The 17,697-nt window shown below is 64.6% G+C and overlaps 1 protein-coding gene across 1 annotated transcript; it reads left to right on the forward strand.

The window, feature by feature from the left end:
• The first annotated feature begins 7,474 nt into the window (after positions 1-7,474).
• Positions 7,475-17,318, forward strand: RNF44 (ring finger protein 44). Its single transcript, XM_074883604.1, is given in 12 exon segments — positions 7,475-7,583; positions 7,586-7,927; positions 10,903-11,083; positions 11,476-11,692; positions 12,195-12,362; positions 12,555-12,731; positions 12,934-13,095; positions 13,174-13,298; positions 13,453-13,540; positions 13,677-13,798; positions 13,902-14,001; positions 14,269-17,318. Coding segments are annotated over 12 exon segments (1,854 nt in total). The 3' UTR covers positions 14,332-17,318.
• Positions 17,319-17,697: the final 379 nt, after the last annotated feature.

Below are 17,697 nucleotides of genomic sequence, written 5' to 3' on the forward strand. Positions count from 1 at the left end.
GTGCCCCTCCTCTCGGGCAGCGGCGCCAGTGGAGCCGGGGCAGGTGTCGGTGTGGGAGGTGAGGTGGGAGCCACCTGGGTGCGATTGGGAGGCTCCAGTGTCACCCCCCATGTGCACAGCCGTGCATGGAGTCACGGTGGGGTGGCAGGGCTTTGTCCCCCCAGGCCTTGCTTGGAGCTGGGCGCTCTGGCCAGCGGCTATTCCCGTGTCCTGGTGACCTGCCCTGATGTCCCCCGGCAGGTAGCAGCACGCTGGCCTGCCCGCAGGCGGGTTGGTGGAGATCGGGGTTCAGGCCCCGGCAGTGTGATCTGTCCATCGCCAGTTTGTGCAGCCAGGGCAGAGCTCGCTGGGGCCGGGGCTGCCAGGCCTTTCCCCCAGGGCTGCCTCCGTGCTGTGTCCTGGCACCGGCAGGTCGGGGATGGTGGCATCTTGCTGTGTTCTGGCTGAGCAAAGGCGGGAGGGAAGGACGCGTGTCTGGAGCGGAGGGGAATGGTGTGATGGGTGCTGGGTGCTGATCTCTGCTCCGTCCGCTGTCTGTGCAGCTCTTGTTGCTCTGTGGCCCCTCCATCTGCTGCCAGGAGCTGGTAGCTCCCCACTGCAGCAGAGGGAGAGGCTTGCATGGGTGGCAAGAGCCATCTGGAGCCCCAGCTGCTCCAGCCACCGGCCTGGCACACTGGCAGGGGGAAGGCGGTGTGTGACAGGGCAGCAGCAGAGGGCCGGGAAGGGCAGGAAATGGTGAGCCCATGCGCTTGGGGCGCTGCGATGAACGTCTTCCGCTTCAGGCGCGGGGAGGTCAGAGCGGTGGTGGCTGTTCTTGGTTCCCAGTTGATGCTGGCGGAGGGCTCTGACTCTGGCTGTCAGCCGTGAGAGCTGAGCCTTGTCCCTCTTCACCTTGGAGCAAGCGCAGAGGCGTCACCCCGCCTGTGTGCTGGGCTGCCTCGCCTTTAGGGTCATGGCTGCGTTTTTGGGGCCCCGTGCTGCGCTCTTCCTTCACTGGAGGGGGAGCATGGCTGCTGCCTCTGCTCCTGCCAGGCGCTAAACCTGACCTCTGAGGCCGTGCATGGCAGTGATGTTCCCATGAGAGGTGAAACACACTGTCCCTACCTGCCGCGCCGTGTGACTCCCCTTTGGTGAGCGAGGAACAAAGAACAGGGAGAGGAGACTCTGCGAATCCCCATTGATTTGCACCGTGGAAGCTGCCCGCTGTGTGTTTGCATCTGCCTGTGCCTGGGACCAGGGCTTTGCGAGGGGAATTGATCAAGCTGTAAAACCCAGAGCCAGCTAATGAAATAGGGACTATAGATTTTTATTTTAAATGGAAGAGAGTTTAGGGGAGATTTAATTATGCCTGTTTTATGGACCTGTTAGAGGAATGAAATACCAGCCGGCAGGTAGGGCCTGGGCTTCAGCTCACAGCACTTCTTCCAGGTGTCTGCAGAGCTGGGGAAGTCCTGTCACCCCGGGGCAGCGGTGGGGAGTGAAGTGAAGTCGCTCAGAGCTGAGCAGGATGGGGTGAAGTCCTGCTTGTCCTGCCAGGTGTCCTCGCTTCCCCGGTAGGAGTAGCTGTGCTGAAATAGCAGAGGGGCTGGCCCTGGGGAAGTGGGCTCCCAGCCTGAGCAGGGCCTGGTGTAAGAAGAGCTCTGCTTGTCCCTGGAGCTTGGTGTGGGCCTGTCCTTGCGCTGGTGGACATCAGAGAGTTTGGGAGCCCCGTGCTCGCTGGGCTGTCTCCTTCTAGGTGTCGTTTCCTCGGGGCCATGGGCACTGAGCTCTCGCTGAAGCCTGTGTACCTGCGCAGAGCGTGTGGGGTTTGTAAATGAGAGCTGCAGAGCGCTGGGATTTGCTGGGCTTAGCTGTGTGTTGGACACAAGCTGTAATGCTGTCACTACAGCCACTCCTACTGTGTGCATCCACTTCACTGTCACGTGAGGCCAGCCGCGGGGCATGGCTGGGGAGGTGGTGGCTGGGCAGCTGGCAGCAAGCGGTACGGTGCTGGTTTTCGGCAGAAAAGCATGGAGCTTTTGGATGCTTTTGGGTTTTCATCTCTGAATCGAGGAGCTGGTGCACGTTGTTTTCCCACTGTCCCTTGGCTCCCTGCTCGGGGCGAGCTGGAGAAACGTGGTTTGTCACCTGCCTTGTGTAGGTGAATGGTTGGCCAAGGGGTTTGCGCACCTACCAGGCAGGCACAGCCCATAGGGTGCCAGTCTGATGTGTCCAGAGGCTGTTAAAATGTCTGAGGAAGCTGCTGGTGCTGGGAAGCCCTCCCAGAGGCCCTCTGACGTTGGCATGCCAGGAACTCAGGACAACCAGGCCCTGAGCCCTGTGGTCATGGAGCTGCACGAGGATGTTGCGTGGCTCCCTGGGACAGGTCAGTTCTGGAGGGGAGCAGCGTGGATCCGTGCTGTCAGCTCGCAAGGGTGCTGGGAGAAGCCAGCTGGCCAACTCTCTGGGCAGCAGAGCCACCCCAGGGAGCTTATCCTTTCCTTTGCCCTTGCACCTGCAAGTCCTCAGCCTTTCAGGGCAGGAGGCATTTTCTGGAGGGCATGAGCAGCCAGTGGGAGCCTGGGTCCAATACCGGATGTCTGGGTTTTCTGGAGCGGGGTGGTTTGGGAGGGCTCCCCGCTTCGCTGCGTGCATGGCAGAAGGCGAGGCGAGCAGTGTCTCCAGCAAGCAACGCTCGTGACAGGCCTTGGGAATATTATTTTCCAGCTGCAGCCCGGTCCCTGGAGACCTGGCCTTGCTGGCTGCAGAGCTAGAGCTGGCTACCCTGGAAAGCAGGATAAGGGATTTCAGCTCAACCATGCAGAGCGGAGGAGAGGCCTGTGATGCTGTGTGTTAGGAGCTGCTTCCTCTCAGGTGAGCCAGTGTCGTGGTGACCCAGGGCTCCAGCACCTCTTGCTGTCACCCCCGGGAAGGGAGGGCCTGTGCTCTGGTCCTTCCTCCCCCCAGCCTGGCAGTGCTGAGCCGAGGTCTCCACTGGGAGGTTGTCTTTTCCCTGCTGTGCTGATGGGGCTCCCTGGCTGTGTTTGCATTTTGAGCCGTGTCTTAGTTGCTTTTCCCTCCGTGCCTGCGCTTTGGGAAAGTGGTGAACAATAAAAATCCGCTGGCGAGAGCAGTAGCAGAGGTCAGCCAGCTCCTGTGCCCCAGGCTGCTCTGTTGTCACCGCACAGTCGCGCTTTGTGCACAGGGGCTGTCAGCTTGGAAGTCATGTTTTTGCTCTTAAAACCATCCCCAGGCACTGGTGTGGGGTTCTCTGTGAGTGTTGTACTGGGGAGGTATTGCAGCAAGCCTTCTTCACACTTAAGGCAGTGGACACTGCCTGTTTTGGTGCATCTTGTAAGCAGCCTCTTGGCAATTTTTAAATCAAGGACAAAAGAGGGTAAATGGTTGCTGAAAATCATGGATTTCTCTGAGCTCCTTTCTGAAAAAGATCGTCGCAGGTTGTTGGTGTCCCTGCAGGCTTCTTAAAATGCAAAACAAAACACCCAACCCAACTTCCTGACTGTCACTAGTGCTTTCAAGAGACGCTTCGTTTTGCTGAGCAGTAACGAAATTGCTCTTTGCCATCCACCAGCCAGCTTCTGGCTCTGCTCGTATCCTTTCACTGGAGCCACGACACTAGAGACTGCCGCTCTGCCTGAGCCCAGCCGGCAGAGCAGTGGGGAAGGTGTCTGGAGCCCAGCCCCTCCTGCCCTTGGCCGCTCGCTTGGCAGATGCTATTAACACTGTCCGCAGCGTGTAGAGAGCGGGCTGGACTCGGAGGGGTGCTTGAGGAGAGGTGGCAGATGAGCTGGGGACTCACAGGGATGCTGTGTAGGGATGGGGAAGGGGGCTGGCTCTGCCTGAGGAGAGATTGGGTCTGTTTTAGGAAAGAGCTGTCTGAAAGGAGAACTAAAACATGAAAAGGAGTACAGAGTCCTGAACTGTCATGTCTTGTGGTAGGAAGGAAGGGGAGGACCGGAGAGGCTGCCCAGGCAGCAGGTTGGGAACGGACATGGCAGCATTCGCTCTTCTCCCCCTATCTACGTGCAACTGAGCTGTGTAACTGGCTGCTGCAGGACACCAGGACAGACAGAAGTGTGGTTCAATGTGCTGCTGTCTGGGGGAGAAGAGTCCACCCAGGAGAGCAGAGGACACAACCCATTGCTTGATGTGGCTGAGCTACAGAGGTACCCTAGCTGGGCCCAGCCGCTGCACCAGCAGCCTTCTGGTCATGCTATTCAGGTCATGCCGGTGTTTCCAGGGCAAATGAAGGAAGGTGGAGATATCTCTGCAGATTATTTACCCTGTCCTGAGGAAACGAAGGCTTGTGCAAGCGTACTGTTTATTTGCGAGTCTCCTCCTCTCTGCTTTGAACTTGCTGGATGGTGTCATTGTGGTAGGTGTCAGGTGTGGTAGCTGTCTCAAAGGTTTTGGCTTGCTGCGGGCTCTGGCTCTTAGGGAGGAAGGTGCTGCTAGTTCTCCCTCTGCAGTGCAGCTCAGCCTTGCTATTAGACATCAGAGAATCCACGTGGGAGAGATCGACAGGAAACCGGGCGTTATCAGTTCCGCTGCCTGTGCAGCTACTCCTCATGTCAGCATCCTCCACGTGTGTGTGGCTGGAGGCGTTTGACGGGAGTGCTGTCAGTCCGGGGGTGTGAGTGGGTGGCGTGTGATCGCGGCAGAGGCGTCCTGCCTCCGCTGCCAGCGAACTCAGCTCCGCCGGGGTGTGCGGAGCGGGGAGGGAGCTCCTCGCCCCACCGTCTCCCCAGTGGAGAAACGCTTCACCCTGTGTTAGCTGCTGATGTTGAGGTGTCCCATGTCCCCCGGTGCTTGTGTCAGGCCTTGGGTAGGGTGGGGACACTCCTGCTGCATCGCTCCTCTCCGCAGCCTGGGAGCTTCTGGGTGCTTGGTGCTGGTTTCTTCCCACTTGTTTTCCAGGCACTGGAGAGGGGAGAGAAAGATCCGAGGCCTCTTCCTCTCCCTGGACTTGGGGAAAGGCCGGAGGAGAGCATGGAGGCGAGCTGTGGGCACGCTGGGTGTTGGGGAGGGGACAGGACAGAGTGTGGCTCTGGCGGAGACGTGGTCACGCCACTCGAATCACCCCAGCTAATCCTGTGACAGACCTGACCTATATCTGGGGCAAGGGAGGCGACGCGTCTGCGGCAGCAGATGGTGTCTTCAGGAGCCAGGGCTCGGGGAGGCTTTGGTTCTGCCGGCCCCTGGCTCTCGTGAGGGAGAGGATGGGCTGCCCGTTGGCTGCGGAGCAGCCGGGTTCAGCCCGAGCAGCCCCTGACAGCAGAGAGCTTGTCTAAGGCTGCTGCCTGGCACAGGGGGTCCTGCTCACCGGGGGTGTCACCGGTCTCGGTGGCTGGACTGGGGACCCCTTGTACTGGCCCAGAAGCACTGAGCAGTGCTGCTGTCTGTGGCCAGCCTTGCTGTAGCATCGGAGGGGCATCGCTTGGGCTCCTCACGTGGCTCTTCCAGGCAGAGCTCCTGGACCTGGGGCAGCGTGATGTTTGGTGGCTGTGCACGTGGCTGTGTGGCTGAGACAGCGCGGGGCAGGCGTGGGCTGAGCTGCTTCCGCACGCTCTAACCCTGCGGCTGGGTGTGCGGTGCCCCGTCCTCGTGGGAGCTGGCTGGGCAGGCTCGGCACGGCCGCACGCGGCGGGGCAGGACTCGGCTTTGCCACAGGAACCGTCCAGACTGGCTGGGCAGGGAGCAGGAGCAGCACCTCGCCGGCGAGCCGTGCTCCATTGATGGCTTCTCCCGATGCCGTCCTGAGGACATCGATAGCTGCTGGCCGCGTGGGAGCTGGTGACGCTGGGTTGGGAGGGAGTGTCTGCATGGATATCCACCATCTGTGGCCTCTGCCTGCTGCCGGTGTGCTGCCCAGGATCAGACGGTGTCCTGGCAGCCTTGTAAAGGTGCGGTGCTGCCTCTGCCCGCAAGCAGTGGCAAGGTCAAAGTGCAGAGTGCTGTTGTCTTCCTCTTCCCTCTAGTCCCCAGCTCTTCAAGCAAAGAGGCAGGAGTGAAGCAGACCTTGAGGGTGATCGTTCAGGTCTGGGCTGACAGTTCAGTCCTTTGGCTGTTTCCTCCTGGGGTGCTTGTTTAAGCACATGGGTCTGCCCCTGTCACAGGTCTGCCCCATGCCCTGCTCTGCTGCTTTCCTGTCCTGTGTGTCCCCTACCACGGGGACAGAAGCAGTTGGCTATGGTGCTGTTGACAGTCGTGGCAGAGGGAGCTCACCCCAGAATGTTCCATGTCCCAGGGAATCCTCGAGGCTGCTGTGGTTCCTCCTGGGCACCTGTATTCGGGGTGAGGAGGTGAGAGCCGACAAACTGGCCTTGAGAGGGGCCTGGAAGGAGCTGGGCAGGGGCAAGACTGACTCCAGCTGCTCATCGGAATGATGAGCCTACTGAATCGTTAAATCGTTGCCACCGATCTGAGGTTTTCTTTAAAAGGGGTGATGATACAAATTAATTAGCTCCCTTTTGGTTGTTAGCACTTTAAAGCCCAGCTGTCAGGGGAGGGCTGCTTTATAGGCATTACATCAGGGTTGCCGGCTGGCTCGCTTGCCTACCTGGGAATTTCTAAGTGTGCGTAGTAACCCGGGGAAGTTTGGCTTGGATGCAGCATCTGGCTTTCAGCAAAGCTGCCGCGATGTGCTCTCCTGAGCGCAGGGGTTTGACTGGCGCTGAACGGTGCTGCCGGGGGCATGCGGGAAGCCAGCGGCACAGCCTCTCGGTGACAAGCTGGGTGACTTGCTCTGCTGACCTGCGGGAGATGCTCCGAGGAGTTTCCTGCTCCTTGTTTAATCGAGTGGAGAGAGCAGGAGGCTTTTCTGACGCAAAAGGGGCTTTTCTGGTGCCTGGCAAGTTGAGCTGGGTAGAGATGCCCTGGGAGGGCTGCGTGGGCCTGGCAGGCTGCCGGTGCAGGCGAGGGCTGGATGTGCTGAGCAGGAGGAGAGCAGCTTCTCCATCCCCTCCCCGTCCCAGCGCAGGAGGGTGGCGGGGAGCCGAGCTCCTGCTTTCAGCTTCCCCTTTGCCCGGGCTTTGCTGCCCACCTGGCAGCAGGAGCATGGCGGCACGGTGCGGGCTGGCCAGGAACGCCCGGGCACACGGTGCTGCCCGTCCCCACCGGGCTTACGGAGCTGCCAACCCGGTGGGCTGGGGCCTGGTGGGCCGGGAGCGGTGGCAAAGCCGCAGGTAAGGTGCCACCTCGGCCTGGCCCCGCGGAGCCCCGGTGCCCGGCCCGGCGGGGTGAGGCGGCGCGGCCGGTACCGGGGCCGGGTCCCTTCGCCCCGGGTGGACGCTGCCCGGGGTGTGTGTGTGTGTGTATGTGTATGTGTGTCTCGGTCCGGCTGGGCCGGGCCGCCCCCGGGCCCGGGCCCCGTTGCTAGGGGCCCCCTCTCCGTGGAGACCGTTGCTAGGACACCGCCCCCCGGGGCGGGGGCCCGGCGCTGCCCCGCGTGGCGGCCCGGCCCCGCGCCTCCAAGATGGCTGCGGAGCGTGACACGCCTGGTCACGTGGGTCGCGCGCGCGCCGCGCCTCCCCCCCCCCCCCCCCCTCCCCCGTTCCCCCCCCCTTCACAAGCCGCGCGCGCCCCCGGGGCCTCCCGAGTGTTGTGACTCGGTCCGGTGCGTCCCGCCGCCGGTTCTTAAAGGGACAGGCACCCCCCGCGCCCCCCGACCCGGCGGAGGCTGCCCCGGCCCACGGCGGCGGCCCCGCCGCCCCGCGCCGCGGAAAACAAAAGAGGCACCGGAAACAGCGGCGGCGGGGAGGGGGCCGGCCCGGCGGGGGGCGGGAGGCGGGAGGGAGGGAGGGCCGGCGGCGGGCGGGCGGGCGGGCGGGGGGGCAGGCCCGGGCCCGGCGTCGGCGAACAAAGAGCGGCGGGAGGGGGCGGGGGCGCCGCAGCGGCACCGGAGCGGCGGCCCAGGCCATCGGTGCAGGTAGGTCCGGGCGGGAAGGGGGGGGCGGGAGCGGGGCGGGGGGGGCCCCCCGGACCCCCGGCGGCACCTGCCCCGGGCGGCGGCGGCGGGGCCCGGCGGCCGCCTTTGTTATTGCTTTTGTTTGGCGCCGAGCACATGGCCCCGGAGCGGCCGCTCTTAAAGCCACAGCTCCGCGCCCGGCCCGGCACCGGCACCGGCCGCGGGCTGCCGGCCCCGCGGTGCCCCCGCGGCGGGGGGCTGCAGGCTGGGGTGCCCCACTGAGGTGCTGCAAAGTGGGGCGCCCCGTCGGGGTGCTGCACCCGTCGAGGTGCTCCGGGATGTACCGCTCGCCCCGCCGTGCGCCGCCGTCCCGGAGACCCCAGCGGCCGGGCTCGGGTTTGGGGTCCCCGGGGCGGCCCTCCGAAGGGGCTGCCGGTGCGGCGGGGCCAGCGGTGACCCCCCGCTCCTGGGGGAGTTGGCGGCGCTGGCGTGGAAACGGCGGGGAAAGGGGCTGCGGGGGCGGGGGAGCCCGGGGTGCCGGGACGGAGCCGGCGATGGGTGGCAGGAGCCCCGGGGAGGCGGTGGCGGGGCGGGCGGCTCCCCCGGCAGCCCCGGAGCCCGGCTCTGCCCGAGCAGATGGTACCGGGCGTGAGCGCTGGCGCGCTGCTAACTTTGTTCTCGGCGGGGCCCGGGAGCCGCCTCCCCCCGCCCCCCGCCCCACCGAGGGACTGCGGGGCCCGGGGTCCCCTTCGCTCCGGGGCTGCGGTGGCCTCTGCGGGGTCACGGTGACCCTGCCCGGGGTGGCCGCTGGCTCCTAGCCACGGGGGCGAGGGAGGGAGCCGGGTGTGCCCGCCTGGGACAGGAGGATGGGTGCGTAGGGGGGTGCTGGTTGTGGCAGGACGGGGGGCCCGTGCCAGCCCCCTGCCCCTCGGCCACCGGCCAGTCGGGGACGTCCTGCCTGCGGGCATCCCCCTTGCTCCGGGGGTCCCTCGAACGGGCGAACCCCTGCATGGCTTTAGTGTCCCTCTGCGGAGGCGCTCCCTGGCCCCACGCCCATCGCTGGGGTATCTGGTCTGGAAGGTGCCCGCTGGGTCACGAAGGGCCTTTGTACCATGTGTGCTCTGAGGGTGAGGATGTGGAGCGATGTGGAGCTGGAAGCGGTAACACCTCGGGGAGGCTCCTGGGGAGCGGGGTTAAACCTGGGCCACTGCTGCGCCTGGGCCACCAGCCTGCTGGTGGGGCACCTGGGTAGAAGGTCAGGGGCAGAATAAAACATCCGTGGGGCAAACCCCTGTCCTTGTGCGCGGCCTCTTCCCCATTAGCAGCTGCAGACAGGCTCCTGGGGGGCTCAGCCTGTGTCTTTTGTGGTTTTTTTTTACCTTTTCCCCCCAAAACAGAGAGAGAACTTTGTTTTCAGCTTCCAAAATGGTATGGTAGCCGGGGGTGAGGTTGAGAGACCCGTGTGTGGCCCAGGGCTCGCCCTGGTGACTTCCCACTGTGGTTTGTGGTGCCTGTCACCCAGGTGTGACACTGAGCCTTCTCCCTGCTGGGGTGAGACCCCCCCAGCCTCCTTCTGGGGCTGAGCAGCGCTCCCCGGGCTTGGGGTGCCCCTCCTGGCCCCAGTGTGCCTCTGCCATTGGCACTGAGGAGGAGGTTGGGCTGAAGAAGGAGCTGCTTTGGGAGGGCACACCACCAGCCTGCAGGGGGGCTGGATTTAGGGGCACGTGGGGTGCAGTGCCAAGGCCATGGCTGCGGAAGCCGAGGGTGGCTGGCAGAGGGACCTGCTGGGCAGCGGAGGAGGGGGTTGAACACACACGGAACTGGGGGAGAGCCCTTCGGGGCCAGGGGAGACAGAGCCTGGGGAGGCGCAGCCCCTGTGCAGATGTCTGCTCTGTGCAGTGCCCTTGACTGGGGCTGGGGGGGCTGAGCTGTGTGGGGAGAGGGGGGCTCTGGTGTGGGGACATCAGGCAGGCTGGGGTGCTCTGGCACGGGGACACCAGGCAGGCTGGGGGGTTATGACATGGGGACACCAGGCAGGCTGCAGTGCTCTGGCACGGGGACACCAGGCAGGCTGGGTGCGGGCAGGGAGATGGGGCTGGGCCTGGGGCTGTGTTCCCGCTGACCCCCACCTCTGGAGGTGGATGGGGGTGCAGACCTGCCTGCCTGGGCTTCAGCCGCAGCTCATGCCTGTCCCTCTGCTCCATGGGGACGGGTGGCTGTGCCCTGTGTGCCGCGGGGAGTTGACATGCACAGACTGAGCCCCCCTGTCCCCCACCAGCGCCCTGTGCCTGTCACTGGGGCGGCAGTGTCAGTCCAGAGTAGGACGTGCAGGAGCCCACGGGGGAGCAGCACTGGAGCTGTCTTGGCCAAGGACACACTGGAAACCCCCCCACGCCACGGTTCAGGCTCCCCGTCGGCCGGCACGCAGCCTGGGACGCTGCCGCAGCCCACAGGGCCCTTTGCTGCTTGCTTTTCTCTGTGCCAAAAACAAGTGCTTCTCTCTCATTCGGTGTCTGTGTCTTGCATGGAGGGGTGGCTCTGGCCACGCAGTGGAGGGACGGTAACTGGGGGGTGGGGTGGGTGGGCTCTTTCTAGCCCCCCCCAGGGCTGCATCCAGCCCCAGGAGATGGGGTGAGCGCAGGTCTAGTCCCGGAGCAGCAAGAGCTCCAGTCATCAGCATTACCATCCCTGCGGGGAGGGAGCAGCAGGCTGAGCCGTGGGGGGACAGCGGTGCTGGGGTGGCTCAGAGTCACTTGTGTGGTGTGGGTGGCTGAGCTCCCAGCGTGGAGGGGCCACGGGGAAGGAGCCAGGCGGGCTGCAATCCCCCCAGCATGTCTGTGGGTACAGTGGCTGCCCCAGCCTCGCCCTGTGCCTCTCCTCCCTTCCCTCTCCCAAAGTAGGTGGTGAGGGAGTGGGCTGGGGTGTGCCGTGGAGAGGCTTTGGAGCTCCTGCAGCCCCGGGGGTTGGGGTGCTGTGACCCCCTGTCCTTCTCGCAGGATCCAAGGTGCTGGTGTCTCACCCTGCCTGGAGCCTGAGGTCCCGCGTGCCCATCCGCCTCCCGACGTCACCAATGCGACCATGGGAACTGGCAGTGAATAGGCGGCCACCCTCTGCCCCTTTTAACCAGCGCCGTTTCTCGGGGGGACCCTGCAGCAGCCCCGATCACCTCCGGCGAAGGTACGGGGTGCAGGGTGGTGTGAAACCCTGTCACCCATGGTGTGTGGGGGCACGGGACCAGTTCCATGGTCCTGCTGGGGCAAGCTACGGACTCCTGGGGGGCATGGGGGGGAGATTGCAGCAGGGAAGCACATCTGCCTGGCCCAGCCAATGGGTCCCTGGGGAGCAGGGGTCCCTGTTGTGCTGAGGACACGGGGTGTGGGGGGGCCACATGCAGGGTGAGCAGAGAAACCAGCTCTGGAAGTCCCCAGCCAGACAGGGACCCTGGCCCAGCACGATGCCCTGGGAGCCGGGCTGCCACTGACCCACCTGCAGCCACCCTGCCCGGGGCTGTGGTGCCCCTGGCCCGGGGGTCACTCCTGCTCTGTTTCTCTCCCGCGGTGGCCCCGCAGCCCCCCTGCCAGGCGTCAGTGGGGACGACGCGACCGACCTCTGGCAACCCTGCTGGGCCAGGATGAGCCCCAGCTGCACCCTGCCTTCCCCCAGCAGCCGCACATCCCTGTAGATGAGCCCCGCTCCTACGCTCTCCCCAGCACGCCGCCACGAATGCTTCACCCGGCCGCTCACCCGCCCCACCAGAACCCATTCATGGTGGATCTGCATGACCAGGTAGGTGCTGCAGCCCCCAGTCCTAAGGGTGACCCTGCGGTGGTCCCGGGCTGGTGTCTGGGGTGGTGGTCCCAAGCCACGTCCCTGGGTCCCCTCTGGCCAGTCGCTTGCTGCTGGGAGCACCCAGCCCTGAGGGTGCCAGTGCTCTTGTCCTCCGAGCACTTAAACCCTGGGGTCCCCCTGTCAGCTTGGGTGTGCCCAGGGTGGTCCCTGCTCCCAGGGGCTGGGGACAGTCCCCCTCATATGGTTGTTTATGTCACGACTGTCACCATCAACCGTGGTGGTGGTTCTGGGTTGGAGGCTGTGCCAGCCTGTAGGGAGCAAAGAGGGGTCCAGACCCCTCCTCGAACCCAGCCTGCACTCAGACCCTCACCCCCACCAGTGGGACAGAGATGCCACGTGGCTGTGTCCCAGTGCTCAGCACCCTGCTGCCACCTTGCCAGGACAGGGACAGCTGAGCTGGGGCTGTACCCTGACCGTGCCCTCGGTGCCTTGTCCTCAGGTGCACCAGGGACCTGTCCCTCTCTCCTACACGGTTACCACCGTCACGACGCAAGGCTTCCCCATTCACGCCGGCCAGCACATCCCTGGGTGCAGCACGCAGCAGCTCCCAGCATGCTCAGTGATGTTCAGTGGACAGCACTACCCGCTCTGCTGCCTCCCGCCCCCGGTGAGTCACAGCAGGGGACACCTGGGGACAGCCTGGGCTGTGGGTGCCCGGGGGTTGCCTGGGTACCCAAGCCCACTGGAGTGCAAATTTCTGGGGGCACGGGGTCTGTCGGAGGCCCTGGGGAGGGGGCAGGGGTGCAGCCATGCCCACGGTGGGTGTCTGACCCCCGTTTTTCTTTCGCTCCCCCCACAGCTGATCCAGGCATGCGCCATGCAACAGCTCCCCGTCTCCTACCAGACGTTCCCCCCCATCATCTCCAGCGACCATTACATCCTGCACCCGCCCCCGCCGCCAGTGCCCCCCCACCAGCCGCCCCACATGGCCCCCCTGGGGCAGTTTGTACCTCTCCAAGCCCAGCACCCGCGCATGGTGAGTTGGGGTGGGGGTACGGGTTGAGGACACGGTGCACCCCACGGACCAGAGAAGACCACCTTGGGGTCTTGTCCTTCTGTAGCGCCCATGGGCCTGAGCTGGAGTTGATGTGTGGGATGCCCAGGGTGCTTCTGTCCTGCTAGTGTCCAGGGGGGTGTAATTTGGGACATCCCTCCCAGCCTAACTGTTTCCCCCACAGCCTCTGCAGAGGATAGACAATGACGTGGACCTGCGAGGGGAGCAGCACCCCATCGCGGGCTTCACGTACCCCCCGTCCCACCACGCTCCCACGCTGTCCCCCTCGGTGCCGCTGCATTACCTCCCCCACGACCCGCTGCACCAAGAACTGCCATTTGGCGTGGTGAGTCCCTGTTTTGTGGAGGGGTGGGGGGATGCTGTGGGGCTGGCATGGCTCTGAGTGCCCTGTCTCTCCCCACAGCCATACCCCCACATGATGCCCCGGCGGCTGAACACCCAGCGGTACCGGCTGCAGCAGGCGCTGCCCCCCCCGCCACCCCCTCCGCCGCCCCCCCCGTACTACCCGAGCTTCCTGCCCTATTTCCTGTGAGTACCGGGGGGGGGATATGGTGGGACACACGGGGCAGGGGGGACACTGCGGACGGGGGGCACAGCGACCCGGCGTTGGCACAGGGGATGCCAGGGCAGAGGTTGGGGTTTGTGGCCCCACTCTGACCGCCCCGTCCTTCCCGCCCACCAGCTCTATGCTTCCCGTGTCGCCGACGGCTGTGGGTCCCACGATCAGCCTAGACCTGGACGTGGATGATGTGGAGATGGAGAATTACGAGGTGTGTCGGCTTTTGCTTCCCTGTGGGGTGACAGGATGGGGGAGCCAGGAGGGGAGGGGTTTGGGTGGGGAGAGCCTGGAAGGGTGTTGTGCCGGGGCACGAGCCAAGCTGAGCCAGCCTCTGCATCTCCCTCCAGGCACTGCTGAACCTGGCTGAGCGGCTGGGGGAGGCCAAGCCGCGGGGACTCACCAAAGCAGATATTGAGCACCTCCCGTCCTACCGCTTCAACCCTGAGAGCCACCAGTCTGAGCAGACCCTGTGAGTGAGCCCGGGGCGCAGACGGGGGGGCGGGGGCGTGCCCGGTGGGGGGCTGGGGGCCGTGGCTCTGCGGCGGGGCCGTACTGATGGCTGCCTTCTCCAGGTGCGTCGTGTGCTTCAGCGACTTTGAGGCCCGGCAGCTTCTCCGCGTCCTGCCCTGCAACCACGAGTTCCACGCCAAGTGTGTCGACAAATGGTTAAAGGTACTGCCCGTGCCTATGCCCGCTGCGGGGAGTGGGGCGGCTTCGTGGGGTTCTGCAGGCACAGGCTGCTGCCTTTCGGGTGGCCTCGGTGCCATGCGACACAGGATGCGCTGGGAGCAGGGGCTGAGCACCGTGCCGGGCTGGATCGGGCACTCCTGGGCTGTGGCACACTGTGGGGTGCTTCCAGCCCTTGGCGGTGGGGTTGGGGGGGGCCCTGGGTGCAGCTGGTGTACCCGCTCACTTGCCCCTGCCTTTCCTTGCCCGTAGGCGAACCGCACCTGCCCCATCTGCCGGGCGGACGCGTCGGAGGTGCAGCGGGAGGCGGACTGAGGCTGGCAGGCGCTGTGCCGCACAATTTGCTAGAGGACGAGGACGCCGGGCCAGGGGCGGGGGCCGCTGCCCGCTGCTAGGGCCTGACCCTGCGCTTACCCCCCCTCCCCAGAGCCTCTCCTCGGATGTGGTGAGCATTGAGCAGTCCGGGCTCCCGGCCAGCCCTCCTCCTCCCCGCCGGGGCACGGACTCGGCCAGACGCCTGCCCGCTGCGCTCCCGGGGCCCCGAATCGTGTTGTGCTGGAGGCGGGAGGCGCGTGGCCGTGCCCTCTGCGCTCCAAAGACGCTGTTGTTGCTCCATCACTTTCCAGGTCTTTGTACTCCTCTAGGGAATTAGTGTTTGTTCCCTTTGTCACTTTTTTTTTTTTTCATGGTAGGTTGGGTTTTTTTTTCTCCCGTTTCCTTTCCTTTTCCGTCGCGTTTTTGGTTCCGTGGCCGTTTGACCCAGTGGCGTGCAGGCGGCTCCTCCCCTCGGCGTTGCTCACAGAGGACGCGGGGAGGAGAGAGGAGGGAGTGCCGCGGGTCTGATGCCGGCGGCACCCCGAGCCGGAGCGCCGGGCCGGCCCTGGGGGCAGCCGGAGGAGGTGGCCGGCAGAGTGCGGCCAAGGTGGGACACCAGCAACCCCGCGGCGTGGCCGGGGCAGGAACGCCTCTGTCCCCGCTCCCGCACGCAGCCCGGCGCGGCCCCTCTCCCGCCTCGGCTGCCCTGGGGAGCCCCGGAGGGTTATGGCTGCTTGGGGTCTTTCCCCGGTGGGAGGACGGTGCTGGCGCGGCCCCGGCCCCTCTCCCCGTTCATTCCCCCGTGCCCGGCCGGTGCAGCGCCCCGGGGCCGTGTGGCGTCCCGTGAGGCAGCCAAGCCTGGGGGGGGACACCCCGTCCCCGTCCCTGCGGCCATGGGTGTGCGGTGTCCCCGGTGTGCTGCCCGGCTCCCGCTGATGTTTCTCTGTCCCGCTGCCGTAAATCAAAATAGCTCCGCGTCCCCGTCCTGCTGGCTGGACGGCACGGCGTGGTGCCCCCAGCTGGTGGGCAGCGGGGGGCGGCTGGGCTGCGGCGGGTGCCCCCCGGCCCCCAGAGCGGGGGGGGGTGTTTTTATCCATAACCTCATGGTGTATTTTCAGTGCTACCCCTGGCCCTGGCCCGGCTGGTGCGGGGGGAGCTGTGAGCAGCCCCCCGCCGCCATATCCCCCCTGCCCTGCCCGCGCCAGGGCCGGGGCGCGGGGCTGGGAGAGAAGCCGCTGCCCGGCTCCAGCAATCCCGCGTGGCCGTTGTTTTGCATGATTAATTAGCGAGGAGGGTGACAGGAGGCGGTGGCGGGGAGGGTGGTGGTGAGAGGACCGCCCTCCCCTCGCGGCGCGTGTTGCTGACGCCTGGGAGCCTCCGAGCGGACGCCAGCCCTATGTAAATGTTCACAAATATGCATGCATGTCTGACCAGCTTGGAACGTGGTCTTGGCTACGTCTAGCCGGCTGTGGGGTGAGGGGGGGTGGGGAGAGGGGTTTTTGTGCTCAGCTGATACTGCCATGCACTGTACTGCACATGTCCGCAACGCCACAGCAGGACCGTGAGACTTTCAGGGCCGTCCCCGCGGGGTCTGCGCCCCTCCGAGCAGGAGGCGGCGGCATGGGGGGCGCCCGCGGTGGCGGCGTGTGCAAGGGGACGGGGGTGGGGGGGGTAGGGGGGGCCGCTCCCCGCGGGGCGGGGGGCAGGCGGCGGGGCTGGCCCCCGGCACTGGCCCTGGCCGCCACGCTGGGGCTGGGTGTGAGGCGAGGGGCTGCGCCCGGCAGGTGGGTGGGCGGGATGGTGCTCGCCGCGCTGCCGCGCCATAGGTCCAGAGGGGCGCTGCCAATCACCGGGCCGCTGAGGTAGGCCCGCTCCCGATTGGCAGAGGGGCCGTGCACCGCCTCCACCAATCGGCAGGCCTCTCCCAGCGCGCCGGTGGGCGGGCCTCGGTCTCCCCCCCGGCCAGTCAGGCGCGGGGGGCAGTGAGCGGCGTGTCGCTATTGGCCGGCTCCCCCTTGCCTCTCTTTCCCAGCCTCTCCGGCGTCGCCCTCCATGCTAAACGTCGAGGCCGAGGCCCCGGCCCGGCGCCACCAGCTCCGCCGTGGCGCGGGCGCTGGCACCGCTGGGCTCGGTGCCCCTTGGGCAGGACCCCGGCCCCCTCCCCGTCCCTCGCTCAGTGACAGATAACCAAAGGAGTCCCCGTGCCGCGCGGCGGCGGCCTCGCGCCCCCAGAGACGTCCCCCCTCCCGCCCTCGCGGTGCCCAGGGAGCCAGGAAAGCCTTACGGTCCTTTGACGGCGACTCGAAAGCTCACAGCTCGTGTGCTGCAGAATTTATTCCAATGAGCAGCTAAAAGTATCATTTAAAAAAAAAAAATAACAAAAAGAAAAAATTACAAAAAAAAAATACTAAAAAACAATTATTTAGGGTGTTTGTGATTGCTGACTGCGCTGTAGATACCACTGTTTACCAATGATTTCCTGTGGTGGGATAGTGGACTGTTTACTGTTCTATTATACCAGTCCCCGGGCCCTCCGGTGGGACCCCCGCGGCCCCCGCGGCTCCCCGGAAGGTGCTAGGACGTGTGTTCTGTGTTAGAAAGTTTTTATATATATATATATATATATATAAATATATATATATAATTTTTTTTGCTCTGTTACTTGCACATTTTACAGTTACCTCATTTTTCCCATGTATGTATTTGAAAAAAGGCTAATATATAGAAAAAAAGGTTCTTAAAGCTCTAAAAGTGTTTGTTTTTTTTCCATTCCATTGGAATCATATTGGTTTTGTAGCATTTAACATAACTAGTATGTTGTATTATATATATGTGTATTATACTGATTGAAATTTTTAACAGATTTGTACTTTTTTTAAAATGAAAGTTGCTAGTTCTGCTTGACCAAGTAGTGCAATCATTATTTTTTTTAATGTTGTGGCTGATTTTGAGAGGGATATTCACTAATAAATGTATGATGTATACCAGTGCGCTGTGCCCCCGCTCTTGTCTCGGTGCGGGTGGGTGAGGGCTTGAGGGGGCCTGGGGTGACTACAGGTGGCCCCGCTGGGGGGCTGAGGCCGGGCTAACACTCTGGTCAGGGATGGGGGTCCAGGATGGGGGTCCCCAGGCCATCACCACAGAGGTGGAAGGAGGGTGCAGCAGCTGGAAGAGCCCCAGAGGGGTTTTGGAGGAGACCAGGAGAGCCCAGGGTGGAAGCAGGAGCTGGCTGGGCCCGCTGCCCCAGAGGGGGGGTCTGTGTCCCCCTCGCTCCCACCCTGAGGCCCTTGGCATCCCTGTCCTGGGACAGCACCGCTTCCTGGGGGGCTCCAGCAACACTGGGGGGGCAGCAGCCTCCCCCTCCCC

Source organism: Strix uralensis, chromosome 14, assembly GCF_047716275.1.
Source record: "Strix uralensis isolate ZFMK-TIS-50842 chromosome 14, bStrUra1, whole genome shotgun sequence".
In the NCBI taxonomy this organism is placed as follows: domain Eukaryota; kingdom Metazoa; phylum Chordata; class Aves; order Strigiformes; family Strigidae; genus Strix; species Strix uralensis.